Genomic DNA, 26,990 nt, shown 5'->3' with positions numbered 1-26,990 from the left:
AAACATTATGGCGGACGCCTGCAGACATTTGTGCTTTTCAAAAATCGTTTTCTAAGTTTTATCGCGTGTTTATATTGAACTTTTTTGCATATTATGGTGCGTTGTGTGTCCATTTAACTGTTTATTGTGGTTTTTGGAAGTTCCATTGGATGAATTGTGAGTATTTTGTGAGGACATATCCGAGGTGCGCCACGGCTAGGGAAATGATTTGGTGCTTTCGTTCGACGCACACGCAGTCGCTCAGCTGTAGGTGGCGTTAGATGTCACTCGAGAGGTGAAACTACCAAAACATGAGATTTTCATGAGTTTTCCGGCGCGATTTTCTAAGTGACGACCGATGTAAACAACTTTTAAAGTTTTATTTTTGTTATCAAACTAGTTTAAATGTTAATTTGAATAAATTTACGCCTGTAAATCGTTGAAAACCCACGTCATATTTGTACGAGCTTGAGATTCGAGCCCGCTTTTGTTTACTAAGGTATTTGAAGCTGTTTTACGCGGAATTTGGGCCGAAAGTTCTTAAAATTAATTATTTAATAGAATGTTCTACGAATCGCTAAAATATTTATATTAGAAAACTGGATATTTTGTGTCTTATTTACATCACAGTCATTAGGGTAATTCGAGCGATGGTTTATAATACCACGTTGCTAATTGCAGTCTATTAGTCTCTTTAATGAGCATTTATTGCTTTTCAGGTCCAGATGGCGTATGTTAGACGTGTGCTGTTCGACGTTACGCTAATATAAAGGACGAGCAGTCATAGAAAGAGAAACCTCTTACCTAATAGTGGTTGTGGAATAGTTCTAAAATAACCTTATAAATTGGGAATAAATCAAAGGAACAAATAAAGCAAGAGGGCCGGAGACAGACAAATCAATTGACCAATCTCGCTCCATCTCATTGATCAATCTGAGATCAACTGCCTGAAATTAACTGACTGTCAACCTGATGTCGGAAGAACGGGACCGCCTCCCACCACACATTCCAACATGAAGACCAAACAGGGTAAGGAAGAATTAGAGAAAAGTACCGATGAAGATACTTCTATTGAGCCCAAGACACGAGCCCGAAAGAAAGCTTCAGATGAAGAGGACAAGAACAAAGCAAGCCAAGATGATCCTAAACCATCCAAAGAACCCAAGAAAAATGTAGCCAAACCTAAAGCAATAATCAAGAAGCGACCTCTTGGTATAAGAAAGGCATTGAGGAGCAAGAAAGCTGTTGTCAATAAGGAAGCGGTGAAAGCCGTTATCAAGCAAACTGTGAGACGGGGCAGGAAGCCAGTAGCTAAACCTCAACCTGAAAATTCTCAAGACAAGGAAACTGTTCCTCTAATACCTGCATCTGAGATCAAGAAGGAGCCTATTGATGATACCACACCTAATTCTAGGTCTTCAAGTCCCCGTACAGCTGGCAGGAGGCCTAGACTTAGCTCTGATATGATCATGATGAAGTCAGTTCTTGCAGACTCACCCAGTAGCCTTGTGCTTGGCCCACGCACTAGCCCATACTCCATGAGGTCTGAACGGAGCAATAGTCCATCAATGTTTGAAGGAAAGAATCTCCGCAGTGGGAAGCCTAGAAAAGCAAAAGCTAACCTATTAAATGAAGTAGTCATTAAAGAGCAGAATAAGCGTCGCCGTTTGCTCTCTGACTCCAAAGCCCCAGAAACAGAAAGTCTTGAAGACTCCAAGAAGCTGAAAAGAGGCCGCTCCTGTTCCAGAGATGGAAGTGAGATCTCTAAATGCTCTGATATCACAGAATCTGATCTGAGTCTCAGTGAATCACTCAATGACACAGACAGTAAGGAGCTCAACAAAAAATTAGATAAAGCTAAGACTGACCTAGACATAGATATTGAAAATAATGTACAGATCTCTACTACTGAAAAAGTGCCTTCTCTTAATGATGACTCCAAATTAGCTGAAACCAAACTGGATACTGATAGTAGTTGTATCACAAATCAGAAAAATAAGAAATCACTGAGCTTAAAAAGAAGTACTTCATTAGACTCTGACAACAATAATAGTAATAGGCTAAAATTAGACAATTTAAATTCTTCAGATGTAGGAGAAAAATCAATGATCAAGACTGAAAATGATACGCTTTTTGAGGCCCGTAATAGCATATTGAATAGTATGTCCAAGACTTTCAATTCTAAGGAGATTTCAAAGAACATAAGAAAAGGGAGGAGAGTCAAGAAAAATGTGAAGTCACGCACTAACTCTACCCCAGGTGTCAAGAATGGCGTAAACGCCACCTCTACTGACGCCTCCGAAGACAAGCAAGAAACCCTTGAATCATTATCAAAAGAGATAGATGATCTCATCAACAACCTAGACCAAAACATAGACCGTGATTGTGAGATGACCAATGAATCAGTAGCTGAAAATACAAATGACCAATTACAAACTAAGTCTGCTTCTAAATTCTATGGTACTTCTAAAGCGCTTTCTGAAAGCAATAGTATTAATCCTCCTGAAACTCCTGTAAAAGACAAAGATGGTATTTCAATTACCAACGAGAACACGCCGTCAAAGATTGACGACAGCGAAAATATTAGACTACACTATGAAGAGGATTCAACTGAGAAATCGAGTGACTCCCCCAAACAAGAAATAACTTATAAATGTAGTACTGTGGCCAGTATTGATAAACTGATGGATCGCTTGAAAGAGTTTGAAGAATTTGACAAGAGGAGACAGAGACAGGAATCTGAAACTAAACCAGGCGACGGTAAATCACTGATGGTTACTAATGACGTCGTTTTAATTCCTAAATCAGGGGCTGACATTAAACCTCTGAAAGATATTCAGACTGTAAGGTCACCTGAAAGACCTATGGAAAAGGAAAACGTCCTGAGTTGCTTTGAAAATAACTCTGCTATCTCAATAGTTAAGAGGGATCAAGTAAGAAAATCTATCGACGTGGATCTACCTAATTCAGTCACACTTATCAAGAGGAACAGTATTAGCTCCCGCAAGGAATCTACAAGTTCTAATCATTCTAAAGAAACTGATGCTATCAGCATATTTGAGAAGTCTTTGGGCAAAGACGTGACATTGACTGAAATAAGAAAATCGGTCGACAAGACGCCGTCGACTCAAGTCGACTTGCATCAATTCGCGACTTTACATCCGACTAACCAGAGTCAAAACGTAGTCGTATTAGATACCAATCAGATATCCATACTGCCTCGAGCCGCGAGTGATATTCACGCCACTAAACGTAGCTCTAGAAGTTCCAGAGAGTCAATATCAAGGAAGTCATCAGAATCGGGTAACGATGACGTAATGGCAACCATAGAGAAGATCAAGTCGCCACAACATCAAGTCAAATCGTCTGAAATTTCGATCACGCCGACTGTAGCCATAAAGTCGCATGAAGTGACGCAGCCAATGGAAGCGGAGCCTCTCCCAGCTGCATTAGATAACGTGAAAAATATCCCTGAAGAAATCACGCTAATTTCAAAAGCCAAACCTGAAATAACGGAATCAACTGAAATCGCGAAAGTGGAAAGCTCTAAAGTGGCGGAAACATCTGAAACTCCAAAAGAAAATGATACAGAAGTAGACGTTCCTAAGTCTCCAAAACCTGAGGAGATAAAACCAAAAGATGTTGAGAAAGTGGATGACGCTGAAAAACCTGAAGAAAAAGTTGAAGTCACAGATAGCGAAAAGCCGAAGTCTAAAGCAAAAGAAGAAACTAAAGTAGAAAAATCGGAGAAACCTGCTAAGACAGTGAAAGGCGAGAAAAGTAAATCCGCTCGCAATTCAATTGAAAGTCTGCCGGGGCCGAGCAACGCGCTACATGAGACGCCTGAGAGTCAGAAGCGCAAAGAAAACGTGTTGCGGACTCTTGGGTTGCTGACCCATAAGGCAGCTAAAGAAGCTAAGATTGAAAAGTTGAAAGAGAAGGAGCGGATCTATGGTGGTTTGATGAGCAATAAGAGTAAGGCTGTTAAGGCAGGGTCTGGCGACTACACGGGGACCTTGAAGACTGTGATAAAGCTGAACAGGGGCACTGGTGACCGGGACAAGAAGAAGTACAGGAGCTCGCTGAAGATGACCTTCCAGAAGAGCAAGAACAGAGGAAAGCCTCAACCGGAGGAGGGCCAGGATGCTAACGAAGATGAAGCCTACTACACCATTGAGAGGAAAGAGGTAAATATATACATCTATTTTTAATTTTGTAATGACTTTCAGCCCCTTAGGGGATGAATTTTTGAATTAAAGTCTTGACTGAATTTCAATAAGTATTATTTATCGATCTATTGAAATTAAAACTCGCGTTTCACCGGGCTATATTAAACCGACGTGGTAGGTGGCCAATCGTATCGCCGTCTGTAATGGTCCATAGCCAACTGTGTTAACTCATGCGATGCTATAGGAACCTCTGACTACCCCACTTGGGAATATAGTTTCATGATATTATTTTATGGCCAAACTGCATCATGATGTGACCAACGAATGATATTCTATTTCATGAAATGATGACCACATCATGAAATGATCAATTCTAAGATTTGGCCACGACATGGATATTAAAATATATTATATATTTTTGTTCACAGGCAAACGCGTCGGCGCCTTCAGACGGTGGGCACAGAAAGTCATACAGTAATCGGCTTAACAACCATGGTGTGTGGACATTGCACTCACACGCACGCTTAACTACGAGCAATATAAACTTCACGCTTTATACCTTCCGGGGTAGTCGGGGAGCTATAGATTTTGATTTTTTTGCCTCTACTGCTTTGTGTTTAATATCTTTTTTATAACTTTTTAATACAGAGAAAAACAATAGGGCATTTGACTTGTTCAAAGATAGATTATAAAATGCTAATTTAGAAATAAAAGCAAATGTATGATGATCAAAAATCAGTTTCATTTTTCTTTTGGAGCTATTTTCTAATTTTAATTATGACTTAAGTAACAATGAGTACGACGTTTGACCATTTCTAGTGATGACGTCACACGGACAGTACAGTTTCCATAAAAAATCTGTAGAGTTTTTGACGATTCGTTAAAAGTATCTCATTTGACTATGATATCAAGCAGCTTGTTCTCGATAATAGGCTACATGACAATCTATTCAAATAAGATGCTTTATACGTAACAGCAAAACGAAAGTTTTCTTAGGAATTTGTACGGAAATACTATCCTGTGACGTCATCAATAAAAGCGGTCAAACGTCGTACTCATTGTTACTTAATTCATAAAGAAAATTCGAAAATAAGCCGAAAAGTAAAATGAGGTTGATTTTTGATCATCTTAGACTGGCTTCCATTTCTAAATTATCATTTTATAATTTGTCTTTGACCCAGTCAACTAGCCAATTTTAATGTTATCCTTAATTTGTTTCAAAATGGCGGTTATTAGCTTTTTTAATATTTTTTTCTAAGTGAAGATTCGCGGTTATACGGTTAAGCGTATATCTTCACTTATTATCATATTATTCAGATTGTGATCAAAAGCGAAAAAATTAAATAAAAAAAAAAAACTTAAGCTCGCGATATTAATACTTAGTGGCCTAGGCAGAGCCAAATAGTTTCTTGAGATTATGTTATTTATCTTTATAACAATAGTGTTTTAAAGCGTGAAGGAAAAAAAATAGATCTTGTCAAAAAATCGTTTCTAATGTCACGAAAAACATAATTTATAGTTATATTTATTACATTTAGTTGCTCTTAGTTGTGCAATGTCAGGTTGATTAAAGCTTTTATTTCTTTCTTACATTTACCGTATATTCATGGACATATAGTTTCATCCCCTTTAGGGGATGAATTTCTAAGTCAAATTATAACATATTTTTAAAACAAAAAACATCTTTACTCCGCCACTTTGGCACTATAAATATAACATAGGTACCTATGTAGATTTTTTTTAAATATTTTAATGTTTTATGTCAGTAATTCCCACATTCCCGAGAAATGCATTTTCGGAGGTATGTGACCTAACCAGTATTGGGCTGGTTTTCCCTTCGCGGGTTGGAAGGTCAGACAGGCAGTCGCTTCTGTAAAAAACCGGACCTGTCAAATCTTCAGGTTAGGTAAGCGGACCCTGTGAAAAACGGGATAATGCTAGGGAGATGATGATGGTGATGTCGATAACATAAGCTCACGACTATATCCCAATTGGGGTAGACAAGAGGTACAGTCATGAGCAATATAATGTACCCGCTTTAGGACTCTGTCGCACTAACATATTTGACATTTAGTGAGACTTACAGTTCAATTTGTCAAAAAAGTTAATGTGACATGGTACCAAAGTGTATACATATTAATGCTCGTGACCGTACATCCATAGCAAGATGGACTAAGTACCCACACCTCACCGAGCTTTCTGTTAGACCAACGTGACAGGTGGTGAGCCGTATCGCCAATGGTCGAGACAACTGTGTGTGTCCAGTGTTTTATGTCCATGAGTATACGGTTTTCTGGTGTATGTTTCCTAATCTACCGGCACGTTACGATGGCAGTTTTGACGTATGTCCTGCTTTTTATTTATGTTAATGAGGAACTTTCCAGGCTACGTTCCCCAAAAATAATATAGATGGCGCTGTCGACATTTAACGTGATAATTACCTATTTTCTCATTACTCGGGTACATCATTATTTCAAAATACAATGTAATGGCAGAAGCATATATAAAAATAATTGTTGCTTGACATTTGGATCACATTATGTATAGAATTACGTTGCTACCTATATTGCTTCTCTTTATTTTGATCAGAATAATAATGGGTGGAAGATGTAATTGTGCGTGGGTGTAATAAAAAGGGTCTTCATTTATACCCGAAAATAAAAGATGCATATGTCTGTTATCCATGAAATTAGAAGGTTAAAGTGCTTCGGAAGGCACGTTAAGCCGTTGGTCCCGGTTACTACTTGCTGATGTAAGTACGTAGTCGTTATATGAGTCATGTCAGGGCCCATTGGCGGGTTAATAGTAACCCTGACACCGGGGTTGATAAGGTTGGTAATCCACCTCACAACCCACATGATAGAAGAAGATAAGTTTCATATTAATTTATATATTGATGAAGCGAATTGCTGTACTTTATTATGTCAAAATGGCCGTCGGAGCGTGCTGCTAGTTTAAATAACTATTTTACTATGAAATAATCACTCATTATGTTATGTGCATGATAATTATCTAATATATTAAAACCTAACTTGGTTAAAATTACAATTTCGCGGGTTGGAAGGTCAGACAGGCAGTTGCTTCTGTAAAAAACCGGACCTGTCAAATCGTCAGGTTAGGTTAGTGGACCCTGTGAAAAACGGGATAATGCTAGGGGGATGATGAGGTAAAAATTACAATTTACACTGAGTTAGTTTTTGTTGAATTTGTGGCAGTTGAGATTCTGGTATTTTATGTTTTATAAGAGAATATTGAATGCCAGCCATGGCATCGAAATATTCATAAAAACAAAAATATATACAGGCTCCGAGGTCTAGTGGCTAGAGCACTGTGCTCATGATGTGGAGGTCCGCGTTTGATTTCCGATATGGACATTGTCGAAATCACTTAGTGTGACTGTCATTTGTTTGGCTATCCCGACCTTCAGAAGGCACGTTAAGCCGTGGGTTCCGGATAATAGCAGTAAAAACAGCTCCACCATCCCGCAGTGGAATAGCGTGGTGGAGTATGCTCCATACCCCCTCCGGTTGATAGGGGGAGGCCTGTGCCTAGTGGAACGTTTATAGGCTGTTTATTTAAAACTTACTTATAAAGTATATTACCCTCATAAGATATCAATTTCTGCAACTGAGAAATTAACTAAGGCATAACATAAAACATAAACAGCCTATATACGTCCCATTGCTGGGCACAGGCCTAAATCAACCTAAGGGGGTACGGAGCATACTCCACCACGCTGCTCCACTGCGGGTTGGCGGAGGTGTTTTTTGCGGCTAATAGCCTGGACCAACTATGGCATGGCTAAAAAAACTAATATTCATAATAGTTTATTTATTACAAAATCATTATATCATAATAAAAGTAGTTAACACGTTAACTGTCTATGAACCACATATTTATGAGACAATACATTTTTAACTCATACGTGCGTGTCCCATATGTGGGCCACATTTTTTCTTGCCATAGTGTGTCTATGCACATAAATTCCAATGTGTTTATAGAAAAATAACATTGCACGTGAGGGGTTGATATCTAATTTTCAGTTATACAGTGAACGTGTTAATCGACCCACTAGGGTCGATGAATTCTTTCAAATATTCTTCCTCTCAGACGAAGACGAACACCCTCAGGGCTGTTGTCTTAAACGTTGTACCGGGTGAGAGCCTTCAGCGCATTATTATTAGCCTGTATGATCCAACTGCCGGGCAAAGGACTCCCCCATATCTTTCCAAGTATCCCGGTTCTGTGCGAGCTCTATCCAGTCTTTTCGATAACCGTCGAGATCGCGCCATCGTTTCCGGGGTCTACCACGTCTACGGTGTCCGTCCTGTGGTACCCAGTGCGTGATGATCTTTGCCCATCGTTCCGGATGCATGCGGCACACGTGTCCAGCCCAGTCCCACTTTAGCCTGGCGGTCTTCCTGCCGTCAGCTATACCGGTTTTTGAGCGCAGCAGTGTTTTTAACGCGATCAATTCGATTAAAGATTATTACTTTATTATTATACCATGATATGAAGCATTGAGGAGCTCGGTGGCGCAGCGGTAAACGCGCTCGGTCTGCGATTGTTGAAGTTAAGCAACTTTTGCAAAGGCTAGTCATAGGATGGGTTTTCATCTCGAGCTCCTCCGTGCTTCGGAACGCACGTTAAGCCGTTGGTCCCGGCTGCATTAGCAGTCGTTAATAGCCACCAATCCGCACTGGGCCTGCGTGGTGGTTTAAGGCCCGATCTCCCTATCCATCCACAGGGAAGGCCCGTGCCCCAGCAGTGGGGACGTTAATGGGCTGGTGATGATATGAAGCGTGTCGGCATAACAGATACCCTCTTTGTCTTCCAGATGGCGAAGCAGTTCCGGAACCCGTGGAGCCTAAGGAAACCTTAAACCTGGTGATCCCGGAGAAGGCCTCGTCTTTCAGTATCCATCCGGGAAGACTGTGCATGGACCAATGTTTCTACTGCGGCGGCAAGTTTGGCCTGTTCGACACGCCCTGCCACATCGCTCAGATGAAGAGTGCTGAGAGACAGAAGAAGGTTCTGGACAGTAAGTTATGTTTGTTACTGTATTATGTGGTAATGATGTAACGAATCCTGAAGGAGATGATTCAGCTCATGATTCTGAGTTGATATCAAATTGAATTTTCCGTCGCAAAATTAATGTATTTTTTTGTGATATTTAAATTATTTTTAATTCTATACTTTTGCGATGGAAAATTCCACTTGATATTAACTCAGAATAATGAGCTAAGTCGTCCCCCTCAGAAAATTTAATGCTTTTTTAATAAATTAAGTTCTATACTTTTGCAAAGAAAAATTCCTGTTGATAGCGATTCAATCATGGTCTGAATCATCCTTTTTTTTCTATAGTATACGATGTCATTGCTTATGAGTATGTGTCTCCTAAACATAGAGGCAGCCAATCAGCTTGTGACACCAAACACTTCAGGACTACGATACCGACCCCGCCGCGCCGGCGTGGTCGACGATTTCCCACTAGGGTCGATTAATTCTTTCAAATATTTTTCCTCTTAAAGCCGAGGTTCGCGCCCAACTGGGCACCCTCAGGCCTGTTGTCTTAAACGTTGTACCGGGTGAGAGCGTTCAGCGCTCCCCATTTGTCCGGCCAAGTAGTAAATGCCATCCGCGGCAAAACTACAATAAGTCACGTCAAAAAAAAAATATATGAGTGTGTCTCGTGATTTCAGACGAAGAGAAGCTGACCATAGACAGCTGTCTCTGCGACGCGTGCTACCGCCATGTGGACCGCCGCGCCAACTGCCCCTCCTACCGCAAGCGGCCCGCCAAGCTACCCTCTCCATTACTTACACCGCCTGTCGACACGTAAGCATACCCCAGACACTTCATACCATAGTATAAGAACACCGACCGGGTCTGATCATGACATCCGCACCGCGCGCGTCGCGAATCATATTGAGCGCGTCGACCAATAAACGATACGAATGCTATCTACCGTCAAATTCAAATTCAAAAATATCTTTATTCAGTAGGTAACATAGTTACACTTTGAATCGTTATTTTTTTACACAAGGAACGTCTCATCCGTTTAAATCTAGCTGTATAGCCGGGGAAAAGAAGCTGCAAGAAAAACCTCCGCACAGGGCCCTAGACGACATACATACATAAACTCACGCCTATTTCTCACCGGGGTAAGCAGAGACTGTAGAATTCCATTTGCATCGATTCATTCTTTTGATTATTTTTTTTCGATTTTTTTTTCATTTTTTTCTTTAAAAAAGAAAACATAAAATACTGTTATACAATTTAGTAATTTGACTGCCTAATATCAGTTCCCAGACAGTCAATCCCATGCATTCATATCTTCTAGATAAAAACTAATCTTTTAATAACCTTTTTTACAAAGACTAAAATAAAACCGAGTGGAGTAAACCTAGCTCAGCCGCTGGCGGAGAGAGTAGCCGTTATGCCGTTAAGGAGGGAAATATCAAGTGCTTGGGTTACCGGGACCAACGGCTTGACGTGCCTTCCGAAGCACGGAATCACCTTACTTGTTCGAACAATCAGCTTATTCTAAACAAAGGACAGTCTAACAAAGTGATTTCGGATATCCCCATTGGCAATCGAACCGGGAAACAATGCAGATTGAATCTTGCAACTTTTGATGGTTACATTGTTGCTACGCCGTAGCAAATTGCTACGTCATAATTTTCCTATTTACAAAAGTTGTATATTCCACATGAAACTTGATAAAACTATAATATTATTATAACTTTTATGTAATGTAAATGGCTCATCCCTAGTTAACTTTAAGGGGTGGGTACTTATTTTTTTCTCCTGTGGGAACTTTGTATATTGCTTGTTTTATAATTGTTGAATACCATCCCCCTGACACTCCATACGAGAATATAGTTCTTACCGTGTGCCGCCTTACCGCATAAGTGCGAGGGAGACAAACAGTCCGCGCGCGCTTTCTTACTCATTAACGACTTACGCCATTTAGTGGGACCCAGAGGGGGTGAGGTAAGGCGCCCGATACGAATCGGTGCGGGGCGGAGAATAACCGTAATATTCTTAATTATATGTGTAGTAAAATGCGGAAGAACAGTAATCACACTTATTTATTCTGGTATCAAGAAAATAACACTTAACTTGGTAAACACGTCCGATGTCGACAAGGTCCCCAGCGCAAGAGAGCGTGTATCAATCCGTCCGATTTGACAACGCCATTCTTGTGTTGCCATATATAGAAAAATATTTTATAACTGTCAACGAACTATTCAGCCTAACATATGACCAAAATACTAACGTAGTTTATTTATTGCTATCATTAACTAAATTATTTACGATTTTTATAATAATATTGTAATTGTACCCAGTCGCTGCTTACCCCGGTGGGAAATAGGCGTGGGCTTAGCCTGAGGTATATCCATCGCAAGATGAACTAAGTACCCAGAACTCACAGAACTTTATGTTAGACCAACGTGATGGGTGGTGAGCCGTATCGCCATCTATAATGGTCGAGGCGACTGTGTTACTGAAAACTGCATATATTATTTATTTATTTATGGTCACCAACAGAGTTAACAACAATAGATACATTACAAGTTACATATATATAAACAAGAGTAATTGTTACCCTAATTATAGGTGACAACGGCATGCAAAATTAACTACAGCAAAGATAATTTAAATGAGAAAAAAAAGAAGGCTAAAAGCGCATCACGCTTGCACAGCTTAGGCCATTTACACTTAAAAACATACACATTTGTTGTTATTTATAAATAATTGAGTACAAGTTACTTCTGTATGCATTGGGCTTACTCGAAAAATACATACATACATACATAAACTCACGCCTATTTCCCACCGGGGTAAGCAGAGACTATAGAATTCCATTTGCTTCGATCCTGACACACTTCTCTTGCTTCCTCCACATTCATCAATCGCTTCATACACGCACGCCGGTTCAGAGTAGATCGTATTGAACCTTTTCTAAGGACATCTCCAATTTGGTCATCGTAAGTCCTTCTCGGTCTTCCTCTGCCAGCCCTACCATCAACTTTCGCTTTATATACCGCTTTTGCAATTCTATTATCCTTCATCCGCTCTACTTGTCCAAACCAACCTAACATTCCCTTCTCAATCCTAGTCACTATATCGTCTTTTACACCACATCTCTGTCTTATCACACTGTTTCTCACTCTACCACTCAAAAAGTGAAAACTGCACTTAAGATAAATTAATACCTCATTGGTGCAAGTCCGGTACTGAAGTACGAACCCGCGCTCCCCATTTGAGAAGCAAGCCGATGTGCCACAAGCTCATAGTGACTATGTTTTTTTCATTTTTTCTATCATTTTTGTCATATCTTCTCTTCAGCCAAAACAACCTTGCGAAATGACGTAGATTCAAAAAATGTTAAATTGACCTTCGACAAGTTTATATTCATCATCATCATCATCAGCCCATAAACGTCCCCACTGCTGGGGCACGGGCCTTCCCTATGGATGGATAAGGAGATCGGGCCTTAAACCATCACGCGGGCCCAGTGCGGATTGATAGTTATTAACGACTGCTAATGCAGCCGGGACCAACGGCTTAACGTGCCTTCCGAAGCACGGAGGAGCTCGAGATGAAAACTTTATTTTTTGTGGTCACCCATCCTATGACCGGCCTTTGCGGAAGTTGCTTAACTTCAACAATCGCAGACCGAGCGCGTTTACCGCTGCGCCACCGAGCTCCTCAAGTTTATGTTACGTTGAATAAATGATTTTGATTCACTCCCATTTCTGATGAAAACTGATTTAACCGTTAAAACAGGAGCACAGAGAAGCCTCCGATATCGCCTCCAGAGGACGAGGAAAGCGAGGAGGAGCCGGAAGCAGCAGCTACGGGAAGACCAGCCATCTGCCACACCGCGGGCTGCGGGAAGCTCGCCGACCACTCCATACGCCGCAAATGGCTGATCAAGATGCGTGCTAGCGTTAATAAACTGGTGAGTTTATCATCAAGTAACATCATCTTAAACACTTCATACATTTCATACAAACAACCTCGTTTTACACAGACACTACGCATTAATATTGGCCCCGATTCCTGCAGACACATAAACAGCCTATATACGTCCCACTGGCACAGGCCTCCCCTCAATCAGCCAGAAGGGGTATGGAGCATACTCCACCACGCTGCTCCACTGTGGGTTGGTGGAGGTGTTTTACGGCTTATAGCCGGGAAGAACGGCTTAACGTGCCTTCCCAAACACGGAATCATCTTACTTTTTCGGACAATCAGGTGATTCAAGCCAGGTGGTTGTGGTGGGTGGAAACCCAGTAAGCACCGCACCTTTCACTTCAGGAGACACTGACCTCGATCCCTGCAGACACCTCCTAATTTTACTTTAAGTTATACCCGTCATTTTCTTATCCGCCGAAATGGAAAGGGACGGATGATTGACAGCTCTTAATATAAGGAAGAATGATTAAATTAATCAATAACCCGGGCGAATCAAAAAGGTATCTCGCTGGTATGCAAACCGTTTGACGTGTGGTGTCAACTTAATTCTGTCGGGTTATTAGCCAATGTACATTTTTTATAGGGCTGTTCTAGATTTGTGCTGAAAATTGACGTGTTCCATAAATTTTATGCCTGTCGATTAGCCGTACCCGCTTCTTGTGCTTATGCTTTAAGTCTTGTTGATTGTGTAATTTATGTATACGCACTTAGGTCATATATTATCGCAATACTTAAAAATACAAAATCATTCTACTCCCTTATTTAAGTAGTAATTAGAGGATAACTGTGGCTATGGTTGGCTATTGGGTATGGTTATGGTTTGGCTATGGTTTAGTAAGTCTTCTTTTTCTTCTTATCGTGTGGGTTCTGAGGTGGAATACCAGCCTCAAATCCTGGTGTCAGGATTATGATTGGGCCGCCAAAGGCCCCTGACATGGCTCACGTAACGATTACTCACATCAGTAAATAGTAACCGGGACCAACGGCTTAACGTGCCTTCCGAAGCACGGATCATCTTACTTTCGGACAATCAGGTGATCAGCCTGTAATGTCCTAACCACACTAGGGATCACAAAGTGATTTTTGTGATATGTCTCCACCGGGATTCGAACCCGGGGCCTCCGTGAGTCCAACGCTCAACCACTGGACCACAGAGGCCGTTAATAAATACATAAACTCGCCCCTATTTACCACCGGGGTAAGCAGAGACTATAGAATTCCTCATTAAATAATAAACTTAGTAATGTGTGTAATGGTTGTCAGTTGAAGCTGGAGGGCGACTACCCAGGGCTGCACACCATCCCGCTGTGCGCGGACCACCACCGTGCGCTGGCGCCGCTCATGGCGTGCGTGCTGTGCCGCCGCCGCATCACCAAGCATCACAACGTGCACCTGCTGCACGTGAGTCCTATAACACTTTCATCACCTTCCCAAAGTGAGAGCCGTGCACTTTGAGGTCGCAGATTCGAATCCAGCGCATACCTAAACCAATGACTGTCGAATTTGTTTTCGAATTCACTTTTAGTTAAGTTTATATTTGTTTTAAAATTTTTCTCCTCCTCTTTTGTTCTCATAATAATTATATCTAGGTCCTATTAGTTACTCTGTTGTAGTCTTTAGAATGTAATTCCTCTTTAAGTACCTATGTATGCGTACCTACATTGCTTCAATCATACAAAATGTAAACCGTGGATAGTTATAATTGGCTTGCAACATGTTTTTTACCATTTGTAATTCTTATATTGATAAGCTGTTACTATCCCTTTAAATAAATAAATAAATGTTTGGATCTTATATTATCATGTGCTCAGCGGTGAAGGAAAACATCGTAAGGAAACTTACATTCCCGTTTTGACGTTTTAAAAAAAAGAACTGATTTGACTAGTTGGCAACAAGCCTATTCGAACCCGTTTCCCTAGTTCGAAATTCTACAATTATATCGATTATGATCTAACAATTTGTTAGATGTAATCGATTATATCGATTGTAAAATTTCAATACTAAGGATTATATTGATTATTGCAATTATTATAATAATAATATAAGCCTTTTTTACTGACTTTTTTTTGCATAACATAACTATAGAGATTGCTACTTAGCAATAAGGCCGCCTATTGTACTCATTCTATTTCTATTTTGTTTTGTATTTTGTTTTTTCCTGTTTGTGCAATAAAGTATTTGTTATGTTATGTTATAGTTTCTATAAATACTAAAGTATCATAGTAGTTTATTTTCTATTTTCTCATGTTTTTTTTTTTATTTATTTATTTAATAACAATATAAGACCATTTACAATTTTAAAGACATTCGCCAAACTGAAAGACAGTTTGTTGGCGAAATCATGCACTCATTACTTATTTACTTATATCTATTACAGCAAGTTTTAATGTGCCAGTTTGTCCTGTAGCAAAGGCCTCCACAGAGTGCACCACAATTCCCGATCCAGTGCCGTTCTTCTCCATATTGCTCCAGCCACCTTTTAATTTCATCCTCCCATCTTTTCCTTTGTCTTCCCTTTTTCCTTTTCCCATCCCGTGAGTACCACATGGAGGAGCTCGGTGGCGCAGCGGTAAACGCGCTCGGCCTGCGATTGTTGAAGTTAAGCAACTTTCGCAAAGGCCGGTCATAGGATGGGTGACCACAAAAAAACAGTTTTCATCTCGAGCTCCTCCGTGCTTCGGAAGGCATGTTAAGCCGTTGGTCTCGGCTGCATTATAGCAGTCGTTAATAACCACCAATCCGCACTGGGCCCGCGTGGTGGTTTAAGGCCCGATCTCCCTATCCATCCATAGGGAAGGCCCGTGCCCCAGCAGTGGGGACGTTAATGGGCTGGTGATGATGATGACTAAACCAAAATGTCCTCTACAGAGCTACACGGAACTGAACCCGCTACTGAAGGCAGTCGGTATACCTGTGGTGTTTACGGAGCGTCCGGTGCTGTGCAAGCTGTGCCGCTACTACTGCACGCTCCTGCAGCGGCCCACTCACAACCAGGGTCACGCCACGCAGTACAGGAGGAAGTAAGATCGCCTTTTTTTTAAATATAACATAGTATAACGCCTGTCTGACTGGATAGAGCTCGCACAAAACCGAGGCCTTTGCTCAACAGTGGGATCATACAGGCTAATATTAATAATAATAATAACGCCTGTATCGCAATAACAAGTGGAATTTGCCATCGCAAAAGTATAAAATTGAACATACATACATAAACTCACGCATATTTCCCATCGGAGTAAGCAGAGACTATGCAATTCCATTTGCGTCGATCCTGACACTTCTCTTGCTTACTCCACAAAAAAAATAAAAATAGAAACAACAAAAAAAAAAAATACGACAGAAAATTCCACTTGATATCAACTCAGAATCATGGTCGGAATCATCCCCCTCAATATTTGTTACGATGTCACTAACACCTATACCTACTTGTGCGGCTACTTGTATGTACTTGTACAGGGTATAAGTGACATCGTAACAAATACTGAGAGAGATGATTCTGCTCATTATTCTGAGTTAATATCAAGTGGAATTTTCCATCGCAAAAGTATAGAATTGACACTTGTCATGCAGACCCTGTAGAAGTGTATAGTAGTCTGATAATGACCTCACATTTACGAGAGAAAAATAAATGAAAAATTAATTAAGAAATTAGAAGCGACTGGTAATTCTACTATATAACATAGGGGCATGCAGAGGTGTCTAGTGGGTATGTACATCCACCCCTCGCCAACTGTAATAGGGGGCGAGCCTATTGCCATCAACCGGGCACAAATCCTGGAAACCACGTGATGACAATTATCTATAATACAAACATGAGCCGGGAATCGAACCAGTTACAGGGCTATCAGGGACTTATTATGCAACTCAAGTTATAAGATGAAGGGAACAATGATGGTGGAAGTGCATTCCACTCCGTGACGTCACTTCGGAACCTGTCGTTCATTATACATCCTCAAAAAAACTTAAGTCTCACAACAAACATTTCTTCACAGGTTACTCCAAATCTACAACATAGAAGTACCTCCGGAAACGGAACAGGAAACACAGGACACCAATATCCAGGAGGATCTCAACAGCAGCAAGACCAAGAAGAAGACCCGTACCAAGTCCAAACAACGGAAATCCGCTGACCCTGAGAAACCCGATAGCGAGTGCTCTGAGAAAACTGAGAGCTCCCCTGAGAAAGATAAATCCCAAGACGAAATAAAAGCCCACCATCTAGAAGAAGACATCGAAAGCTTAATTTCTTCCAACAAAATCCCCGTTCCTGGAGCTAAAATGAACGAAGTCAACGCACCAAGCGACAACTCTGAGTCTGAAGTTACCATCGACTACGACATGCCACTCATACCAGTAGACAAACAGACAGAACTGCAATATCTACTACAGAAGCAAAATAATCCAGCACAGTTCTTAAACAAAGTCCCTAATTTGACCAATAAGCAGAAACACATGAAACTACAAAACTTAATACAGAAACCAGGCCAACAGCATAGGATAAGTGACAAGAATGCCAAGAGAATACAGAAAATAGGTCAAACTATCGCAAATAAGGAGAAATCTAACGATGATGTTGAAGTGTTTGATGCTGACAGACCTATGGAAGGTGTTACAGTCTTCAAAAACATCTCTCTGAGCGACGAATGTACTATAGAATCTATCCCCAACAAGAAACCAGCAGATATAAACACGTTGAAGAACAAATGGCAAATGTCAGAAAGCTTCACACAAGTCAAGAAGAATCTAAGCGAGTTATCTAAGAAATTGACAGTGGAAAAAGACCCCAAGAAATCTTCGGTTAAGTATCTAAATCCTGTGAAGAGGTTGGAGACGAACCCTTCGATTTCTGTTAGAGAGTTGTTCCCTGGTGAAGAAGAGATGAACTTGCAGTGTAGTGTAGAGTTTAACAATGTTAAGAGCATCACACCTGAAGGATGGGAGAAGTGTAGTAGTACTATACAGTACGATTTGGAGACGAAAAGATTATGGAACGAACTGCAGCGGCCTTACGGGAACCAATCCAGCTTCCTTCGCCACCTTATCCTATTGGAGAAATACTTCAGGAATGGGGACTTAGTGCTGTCACATAACGCAACGCCGAACGCGGCGAATTACAGCGACTCCATCCAGAGCAGGTTGCGGGCTTACGATAACGTAGTGAATGACACCCCGAGAAGGGCTGAGCCCGCGATAAGCTTAATAGAGTATCGCAAGAAGCCGTCGATAAATGGGAAGAGTCTCTTGAAGTCCAACCAAGGGGAAGACAAAGAGGTGAAAAAGGCTATGCCTCCTCCAGGAATTATCCCTAAGAGCAAGAAAAGTGACAAGCTTAAGAAACAGCTTCCCCCGGAGTTGATAGCGATAAACACGCCGAATGCTCAAGGCAGGAAGGCGATACAAAACGTGTTGCATAATATCCAGCAGCTGGTCAAGGGTGTGTCTGCGTCGGACCCGACAGAGGTGGCCGCGGCGCCGCTGCCTACCCCGAAAATCGACCCCCCGAAGGAGAAGAAGGACCCACCGAAAGAACAGACTAAAGATACACCGAAGAAACAGAAGCCAACCAGCAAACCGTGGAGGCCTACCCTTATGCCGATTACTCCCGTAAGTTGATGTTATCACTTATCATATCAGTTTGATGAGCCAATGTAATTAAAATAACTTGCTAAGTTAAATAGTACGAAAAATTTCAACGAAAAATCTTTTTCAAGAATTATTAACAATAATTGTAGGTGTTTATTTATGACGCCATATCAAAAACATGCATGCATGGTATGTTTACATACTAAAAACTCTTACTTTTTGGGGTTATTTTTCTTTTCGGACCTTGTGAAAAACTAGATAACGCCAGACGATGATGATTCAATCTTTTCATACATATTTTATGGCAAAAATTACATGTCTTGATAAAAATTTTCGCCATTTGACTACATTGTCAACAACAGTGTTAAGAAAATATCTAATTCTCACAATATCATTCCAGGAAAACATGGCGAAGATCGCTCGCGAGCCTACACAAGTGGCGGTCGACGGCAGGAACCTGCCGAGCCTCGTGCAAGTGATGTCTTCAGGCAAGAGGTACCACATCACACTGCAGGACTACAACAAAATGTGCATCATGAGACGAGAGAAGCTGCAACAACTCCAAGACGGGGACAAAAACAAAAAATCTGAGGACAAAGAGACCACTGTAGTCACAGAAATACAGCCTTCCACCATGCTCGGCAACGGGGGCACGGTCATGCAAAACATCCCTCAGGAGAAGGAGTCTGAGAAAAAGGAAATGCCAGAGTTAACCCAGATCTCAAGCAACGCCGCTAATATACTGAAAAACGTCGGCTTGAAGAACATAACTATAGCCCCAATCACGCCCAAGACAGCCACGGTGACGTCGCTAACGACACACGTACCCTTAGTCTCTTCCCCCTCGTTACTCGTGACCTCGACTCCTATAAAGCTGCCCCAGCTGGGCTCCTCAGTGTCGATCACCAGCGAGACAGTACTTACCCCAAACATGCCCATAATGTCTACAGGAATGACCATGCCCAAAATACCCAAGTCACTAACAGTGATACCGCAGATGGTAATGAACGTTCCGCAAAACGTGGTCGCGAGCATGCCCCAGAACGTAGTCGCGACTACAGTGTCCATGCCTCAGGGTATGGTCGTGCCTCAGGGAATAGTGATGCCCCAGAGCGTCATGCCCCAGAACGTTCATCAGGGGCTAGTCGTGCCCCAGAGCGTTTCTCAGGGGATAGTCGTGCCCCAGATGGTTCCTAGCACTCAGACTGACGGCCAGAGACCATAACGAAACCTGTTCTTCGTCGTGGTATAGCGACGACCCGATGTGACCGCACCGCAATGAGGAACCTTAAATAAATTTTCCAAGTTCAGTGCGGTACAAAGACTGCCCTTAAATTATTGAACCATATATCGTGATATACTTTGTAAGGACTTGGCTCAGTGAAGTGAGTGACGCTTAATGTGATTGTAGTGGTGTGAAACGCAATAAGTGAGCAACCGTGAAGCCTTAATAATTATACTGTGTAAATATTAGGATAGCGAGGCGGAATGAACTAGCGCTGTGAACATGGTGACAAGGATTCAGTTAAATATATCAATATTACTCTGGAATATTAGCTTTTATTTTTTTATTTGTGCAAATGATACGCGAGGCAAGGGAATGTTTCGATACTGCCACACGCACTGTAGTACTACGCTACCTGTGGTACTTTACATAAATAATTCAGGTTTTACCAGAATACCATGTGAATGGTATATTTATCTACATAATTATGACTCTTAATATTCAATTTCACTGATGTTTTTCGCCTGTAAGGATGTCAGTGAATTAGACACAATAGCAATGAGAAGACTTCAAAATTCTCTAGTCAGATTAAAATATGCATTTATAATTTTAGTCCGAAGCGAGCGTATCATTTGCATGAAGCGACTAACGTTGAATAAGTATAAATATAAAATGTATATGTATACACGACCAGGAAAATAAAGAAACGAGAATGCGATATTGTATATTTTATTACTCTATGCTACGTAAAGTTAGTTCCTGCAAATTGTACGGCACCCGACTGCGGGAGGGTTGTTTTTTATGTTTCTGGTCGGGATTGTAAGTTATATCGGCGACAGCATGGCATAAAAAGACAGGTATGCTCAAAACTGACAGCTGACATTTCAAGGTTAGCCCAGCTGACGTCATCCCGCCCTGCGTTGCCATTTCGTAGTAAATAAATTACCCACGACCAATGTTTTTATATCAAAGGAAAATTTTGAACTTTTAGTAAAAGATTTACTTACAGTTTTAATATTTTTTGTATATGTGACATGTAATAGTAATTAAATATATTAGTCAATAATTCACTTAATTTTCAATAGTAGAATTTACGTCCTTGGAATGTTGGAGATACCAATTGAATGGTAACACTTACGTCATCAATGGGCTAGCAATGGCGGCTTGTCATAGGATCGAGCATACCTGGTCTTCTTATATCATAGGGGACAGATACTTGAAAGTCACTTAAATGTTAAGAGTCCAGTTCCTAATAAGTTTGGAAAGCTTGCATCTTGATGCGAAGTTACGGCTATTTCGAAACTAGTTCTTTTAAAACACATAAACAGCCTATATACGTCCCACTGCTGGGCACAGGCCTCCCCTCAATCAACCGGAGGGGATATATAGGGGGTTCTTTTAAAAATAGAATGTAAATTAACTAGTTCGTAGATGCAAGATAAATGAAGATAAACTTACATCGTCCTGGACTCTGAATTTTTAAGTACCGATCCAGTATTTGGGGTTCTGTCACTGGATGCATATTTTTCCATTGTAGTGCATTAAGGTAAAATCACACAATTTCAAAGGTTATTAAACTCTTTGAAAACATGAACCAGACAGTTCAACACTATACTATAATAAAAAAAATATATAAACAATAAAAAAAATGTTAATTCATTTTAATCATGAATATGAAATATACATAATTTATTTTTAACAGTCCAATTTTCATAGATATAATTAACTACAGGTTACATAAAGTTTGTCCATAATATCAGTGATGCGCCGTTCTCGGGAATATTTCTGCTTTGGGAATTGTCCCGGCAGTAAGAGACGCAAAAGTTATGTAAAAAAAGAGCTTCATTACCTAACTTTTATGCAAATAAGACCAGAGTACAAGAAAGAATGATTTGAAAAAGAAAAGCAGCCAATGTCCCGACTTGATAAAGCAGTCTGTGTCTTTACTATTAAAGAGTTTTTACAACGGGGATATTCCCACTTTGGGAACGTTCCCGGGAAAGAAGCATCACTGACTATACATAGTGATAGGTATCAAAAGGTATTAAAGTAAGATCAAAATTGTCATCATGATGAGCATTGTGCCTGACAGAATATAACTTGATTCTTAATCGATATGATACGATAAAGGGTGTTTTATTTGCCAGCCAGATGTAAACTCAACTTTAGACTTCCACAACAAATCAGATTTGTACATAAATCCCGCAAAAACGTAAACCGCAATTCGATTACGGTCCTTCCACGACTAAAAAGAACGCCATATTGGTGCTAATTCCGCTATACACCGTCTAATTTTATTTAAAGTTATACATGTCATATTATTATCCGCTGAAAAGGATGATTGACGGCTGTTAATTTTGATGAGTGAATGAATGAACAACCCTGGCGAACCAAATAGGTATCTCGCTCATATGCAACCCGTTTAAAGTGTGCTGTCAACTTAATTCTGTAGGGTTATTATTTGAAAGTTGATTTTACATCGGTCAATAACCCGACAGAATTAAGTTGACAGCACACGTCAAACGGGTTGCATACCAGGGAGATGCCTATTTGATTCGCCCGGGTTATTCATTCATTTTAAAATTAACAGCTGTCAATCATCCGTCCCTTTCCTTTTCGGCGGACAAGAAAATGACGGGTATAACTTAAAATAAAATTAGGTGTCTGCAGGAATCAGGGCCACTATCTCTCGTCATGGCATAAAAAAGGAAAATCGAATTTAAAACTTCCCTCTTTGAACACAAACTCTTTTCGATAGCAGAATACAAGTCTCCTTGACCAGGGTACCGGGGGAATTTTTTTTAAAGTGTATTGCTTCTCTTATACATTGTCCAAAAAGTGGCGGGTTCGATTCTCGCTTGTGCAAAATATTTATAAATGTAATGATTCATTAAATGATTCTTATATCCTTTATTATTCGTTTTTTAAGGTGCTATACCTACCATAACGGGGCCATATTACTGAGCTGTTGTCTGTCTGTCCGTCCGACCGTCCGTATCGCACACTATGATTTTATCCCTTTCTGTCACTCGGAATTAGAGCGAGCACCTTGCTGGAGCAGCCGGGCGACCGCTCGACTCTGCCACTCACGCATTGTCTTGCTCTAACAAATGATTGTTCTGAAGGACAGAAAAAGATAGAAGCATAGGAAAATGCGATGCGAGCAGATGTTCTTCAGCCCTAAATTATCAATAAGATAATCCGCTACCACTCTTGGGGTCTAAAAAGGCCACATTAAAACAATTCATATAAAAATGCTTGGCATGTGTTGTCATTGCGCTCATTTTATATGCGCAAATGTCACATTGCAATATTGCTTTTTAGATTAAATGCTTCGATGTGGCGTTTATAAACCCGCTGAGAATTGTCCCAAGATGGACATGATATATTCTCAAATTGCACAGATAAATCCTCAAATTAGAAATGACATTTCCGACTACACTTCTCCGTCTTTTTATAAGTTCATTTAAAATTGTCTAAGTCTAAGCAGGTGGAGAGATATCTGGCTGGCACATATTTATGACAGAATTTTGGAATTCAAGTCCAATACTTTCAGTTAGAGATGTAATTGGTACCTGCCCACGCGGCAAAGCAAACGCGCCGCGAGCTGCGCGAATTATATCGAGGGTTACCAATAGCCGTACGACGTTTATCTACGTAGATAGCATTCGCTGTGTCTATTGGTCGAAGTAATAATGATTCATATCCATCTTTGGACTTCGTATCAACAGTGGCTGCAAGTTGTCTTTGATTACTTGTGGCTCTGCCCACCCAATTAGGGATTACGGGCGTGAGTTTATGTATGTATGTAATAATGATTCGCGTCGCGCGCGACACGGTTGCTGTGCCGCGGGGGCAGTGTTCTTACAGGGCGATACTTTTTTTCATTCACATTAATTTGTTGTAAAGCGTAAAGTCACAAACGAGATAGTCGCCACTTTTGGACTTTAATTAAAAATTCTCGTCAGGAATCCCCAAAATCACAATAGTAAACTACATTCAAAAAACAGGTATAAAAATTATGGAACACACATACATTTTAGAAAAATCTGAAACAAACCTCTATTAAAATTATATGGGCCAATAACCCGATAGAATTAAGTTGCCAGTACACGTCAAACGGGTTGCATACCAGCGAGATATCTATTTGATTCGCGCGAATTATTCATTCATTCACTCTCTATTTTAAAATTAACAGTTGTCAATCATCCGTCCCCTTCCTTTTCGGCGGATAAGACAATTATGTAATTGTCTTCGTATAACTTAAAATAAAATTAGGTGGTGTCTACAGGACTTAGCACCATTACCAGGTGTAAAATAGTCCCGCGACGTTAGTGTCGCAGATTCTGCATAGAATAATAACCTTAACTTTGTTAACTTGTCTAATAGTTCAATTAAAATCCTATCCTTTAGACCTTATATTATCTTTACACTTCGTTTTCTAATCAGGTGGCTAGTGTTTGATTTTTCGCGAAGAATTCATTCTCGCAATTAGCTGAGGTTAGATCGTAAACACGTAGAAAAGTCACGGAAACTTATCGATCGATTGCATTCGAGTGGCATCTTATATCTGGGGGCTAAAAATGCCACGTCGAAGCAATTCCTCTAAAAAGCAATATTGCAATTTGACATTTGCGCAATCAAAACAAATGTCAAATAGCAATATTGCTTTTTTAGATGAATTACTTTCATGTGGCTCTTTTAATCCCTCTTATCTGTCAAATGTGTTGGCAGAAAGAAGAGTCTAGACGAAAGTTAAGTTGTTTCCCAGCTGCGTCTCCACTATGGTACTGTTCTTTGAAGTTAGTGTACTATTGTGATTTTTTTGTATCATAAAGCTATTTCCCACGAACCAATGAACCCATCGGTCCAACAATTTTATACTTACTCCTGTTTGACATCATGTTATAGTAATGTATTGTTGAGAGTTAGTATTTTATTTGGTCCACCATGGTTGGGCCAGTGTTAAAACGTTGTAACTACAAAATATTTATGTTTGTTCGGGCGACGTCTCCGACTCAAATCTTTAGCCGACAATAAGATTTGCGTTTTTCGAAGATAATTTCGTTGACAAATATTTATATATTATGCATAACCATTTACCTACGCTAGCCCCCGTTACATGCGAACGCATATACTATCTATTATATTTACAGTGACACAAATGATGATGTCTACAAGTGCTTTGAAATTAACACTAACATTATCATCTGATGACTAATTATTAAAAAAAAAATAACATAACACCAGCTGCCTACGCATGTATGCGTTACGTGTCGTATCAACGTCGATATAGATCTTGTGTATTTCGAAGCGCGTTGATATCGCCGTGTTCAAAGATCAAATCAAATCATACTTTATTATATTACACAGAACTTAATATTAACACAAGGATACAGTACAGTTGGACGGCCTTATTGCTTGAAAGCAATTTCTGCCAGAAATAAACATCTTCAACTTAAGTAGGTATTTGTTAATTAATCTAATTATTTATCTATATTTAAGTTAATGCTTTACCGGGACTAAATAAAATAAAATTTAGTACAAGGTACATAATTTATATAAAAGCAACAATAATATTCATATACTTAAATATTAAGTAAACTTCATTACTTTAAGATTGATTTCATTGTAAATAGTTTTGATTATAGATTTGCTATATATTTTTGTACAATAGTATCCACCTTAGATATATATCGCGTCGCCCCTACAAACAAACCAATGTTATTTAGTGTACTGCTACAATGTATAGCATATAAGTCTGATTAGAAACATGTCAAGTGGCAGAAATAGTTACTTTACGTTTGATTAATGTTCAAGTGGGATCTGCACGGTTACGCTATCGCGCGCGGCGCGACGGATATCACGTGGATCGACCAATAGCCGGTATGTTGTTTATCTATAACGTCACCTTATAGCCAAAACCACGTAAGCGCTGTTTTGAAAAATCCCATCTGGTTATTGTTAACAAAACCTCACAATAGACAAACTAGTTTTAATCCACGTACAAAAATGTGGTATTAATTGAAAGAAAATAACTTTTGTTGGAGATCACATCAGAATGTGGCAATGTGCGCGCGGTAGGCCCATAGCTATGGACCTGTTATATACGCTCCTAAGTCATTCGACGTATTTTATCGATTGTTATCGATGTATGTACGCTTATCAGGACACCAAACAAGTTTTTTCGTCTAATCTATCTCAGAGATCGTACCTCTAGTGTCAGTGTTATAGCACGCGCGACGAAAGAAGTCTCGCGGATTTCAATGGAACTAAATGACAATTCATTATAATTCTACATAAATACTGCAATGCCAGTGAGACGTGGCCGCTTACTATGGGTCTCGTGAGGAGGCTCGGTGTCGCTCAGCGGGCAATGGAGAGAGCTATGCTCGGTATTTCCCTGCTGGATCGAATCAGAAATGAGGAGATCCGCAGGAGAACTAAAGTCACCGACATAGCTCGGAGAATTGCAAAGCTGAAGTGGCAGTGGGCAGGACACATAGCGAGGAGAACCGATGGCCGATGGGGCGGAAAGGTTCTGGAGTGGCGACCACGTGTCGGACGACGCTCAGTGGGTAGGCCCGCTACAAGGTGGACCGACGATCTGGTGAAGGTCGCGGGAAGCCGCTGGATGCGGGCAGCGCAGGACCGATCGTCGTGGAGATCCTTGGGGGAGGCCTATGCCCAGCAGTGGGCGTCATACGGCTGTTGATGATGATGATGACTGCAATGCCAGCGCCGCAGCTGTGAGAATTCTTTCATAGCGCGAAATTCAGTAGTTAATGTCACTTAATATGTTTCTAATCAGGTACCTATAGGTAATTTAAGTGCTCCGAGGTTGGAAGTCTCATCTCATAGTTTTTTATCACCCTTCCGTTTTGTCGCAGTGAGAACAAATGTATCAAAGCCCGGACGATATGTTTCTTCCAAAGATAGCCACATAGTTACGATATTATTATAATTATTTTAGTTGTATGAACGCTTATGGCGGTGGAGAATTTGTCTAAATAAACATATCCTTATCACTCATTATGTTGTTTTCT

General features: G+C 40.4%; 1 protein-coding gene across 2 annotated transcripts; it reads left to right on the top strand.

The window, feature by feature from the left end:
- LOC126373059 (uncharacterized) lies at positions 1 to 26,976 on the top strand. 2 transcript variants are annotated; one of them, XM_050019020.1, is made up of 10 exons: positions 1 to 156; positions 699 to 4,166; positions 4,577 to 4,601; positions 8,986 to 9,189; positions 9,851 to 9,986; positions 12,945 to 13,119; positions 14,400 to 14,537; positions 16,005 to 16,156; positions 17,129 to 18,740; positions 19,120 to 26,976. In XM_050019020.1, the coding sequence occupies exons 2-10, from the start codon at positions 993 to 995 to the stop codon at positions 19,942 to 19,944; spliced, it is 6,441 nt and encodes a 2,146-aa protein (XP_049874977.1). In that variant the 5' UTR covers positions 1 to 156; positions 699 to 992; the 3' UTR covers positions 19,945 to 26,976. The 2 variants fall into 2 exon arrangements, with proteins under 2 accessions (XP_049874977.1, XP_049874976.1); XM_050019019.1 differs by having other exon boundaries at positions 4,577 to 4,643.
- The last annotated feature ends 14 nt before the right edge of the window (positions 26,977 to 26,990 follow it).

The sequence above is a fragment of the Pectinophora gossypiella genome, chromosome 15, assembly GCF_024362695.1.
Source record: "Pectinophora gossypiella chromosome 15, ilPecGoss1.1, whole genome shotgun sequence".
NCBI lineage: Eukaryota > Metazoa > Arthropoda > Insecta > Lepidoptera > Gelechiidae > Pectinophora > Pectinophora gossypiella.
The sequence above is the reverse complement of the archived record's forward strand: the minus strand, read 5'-3'. Positions and strand labels throughout refer to the sequence as shown.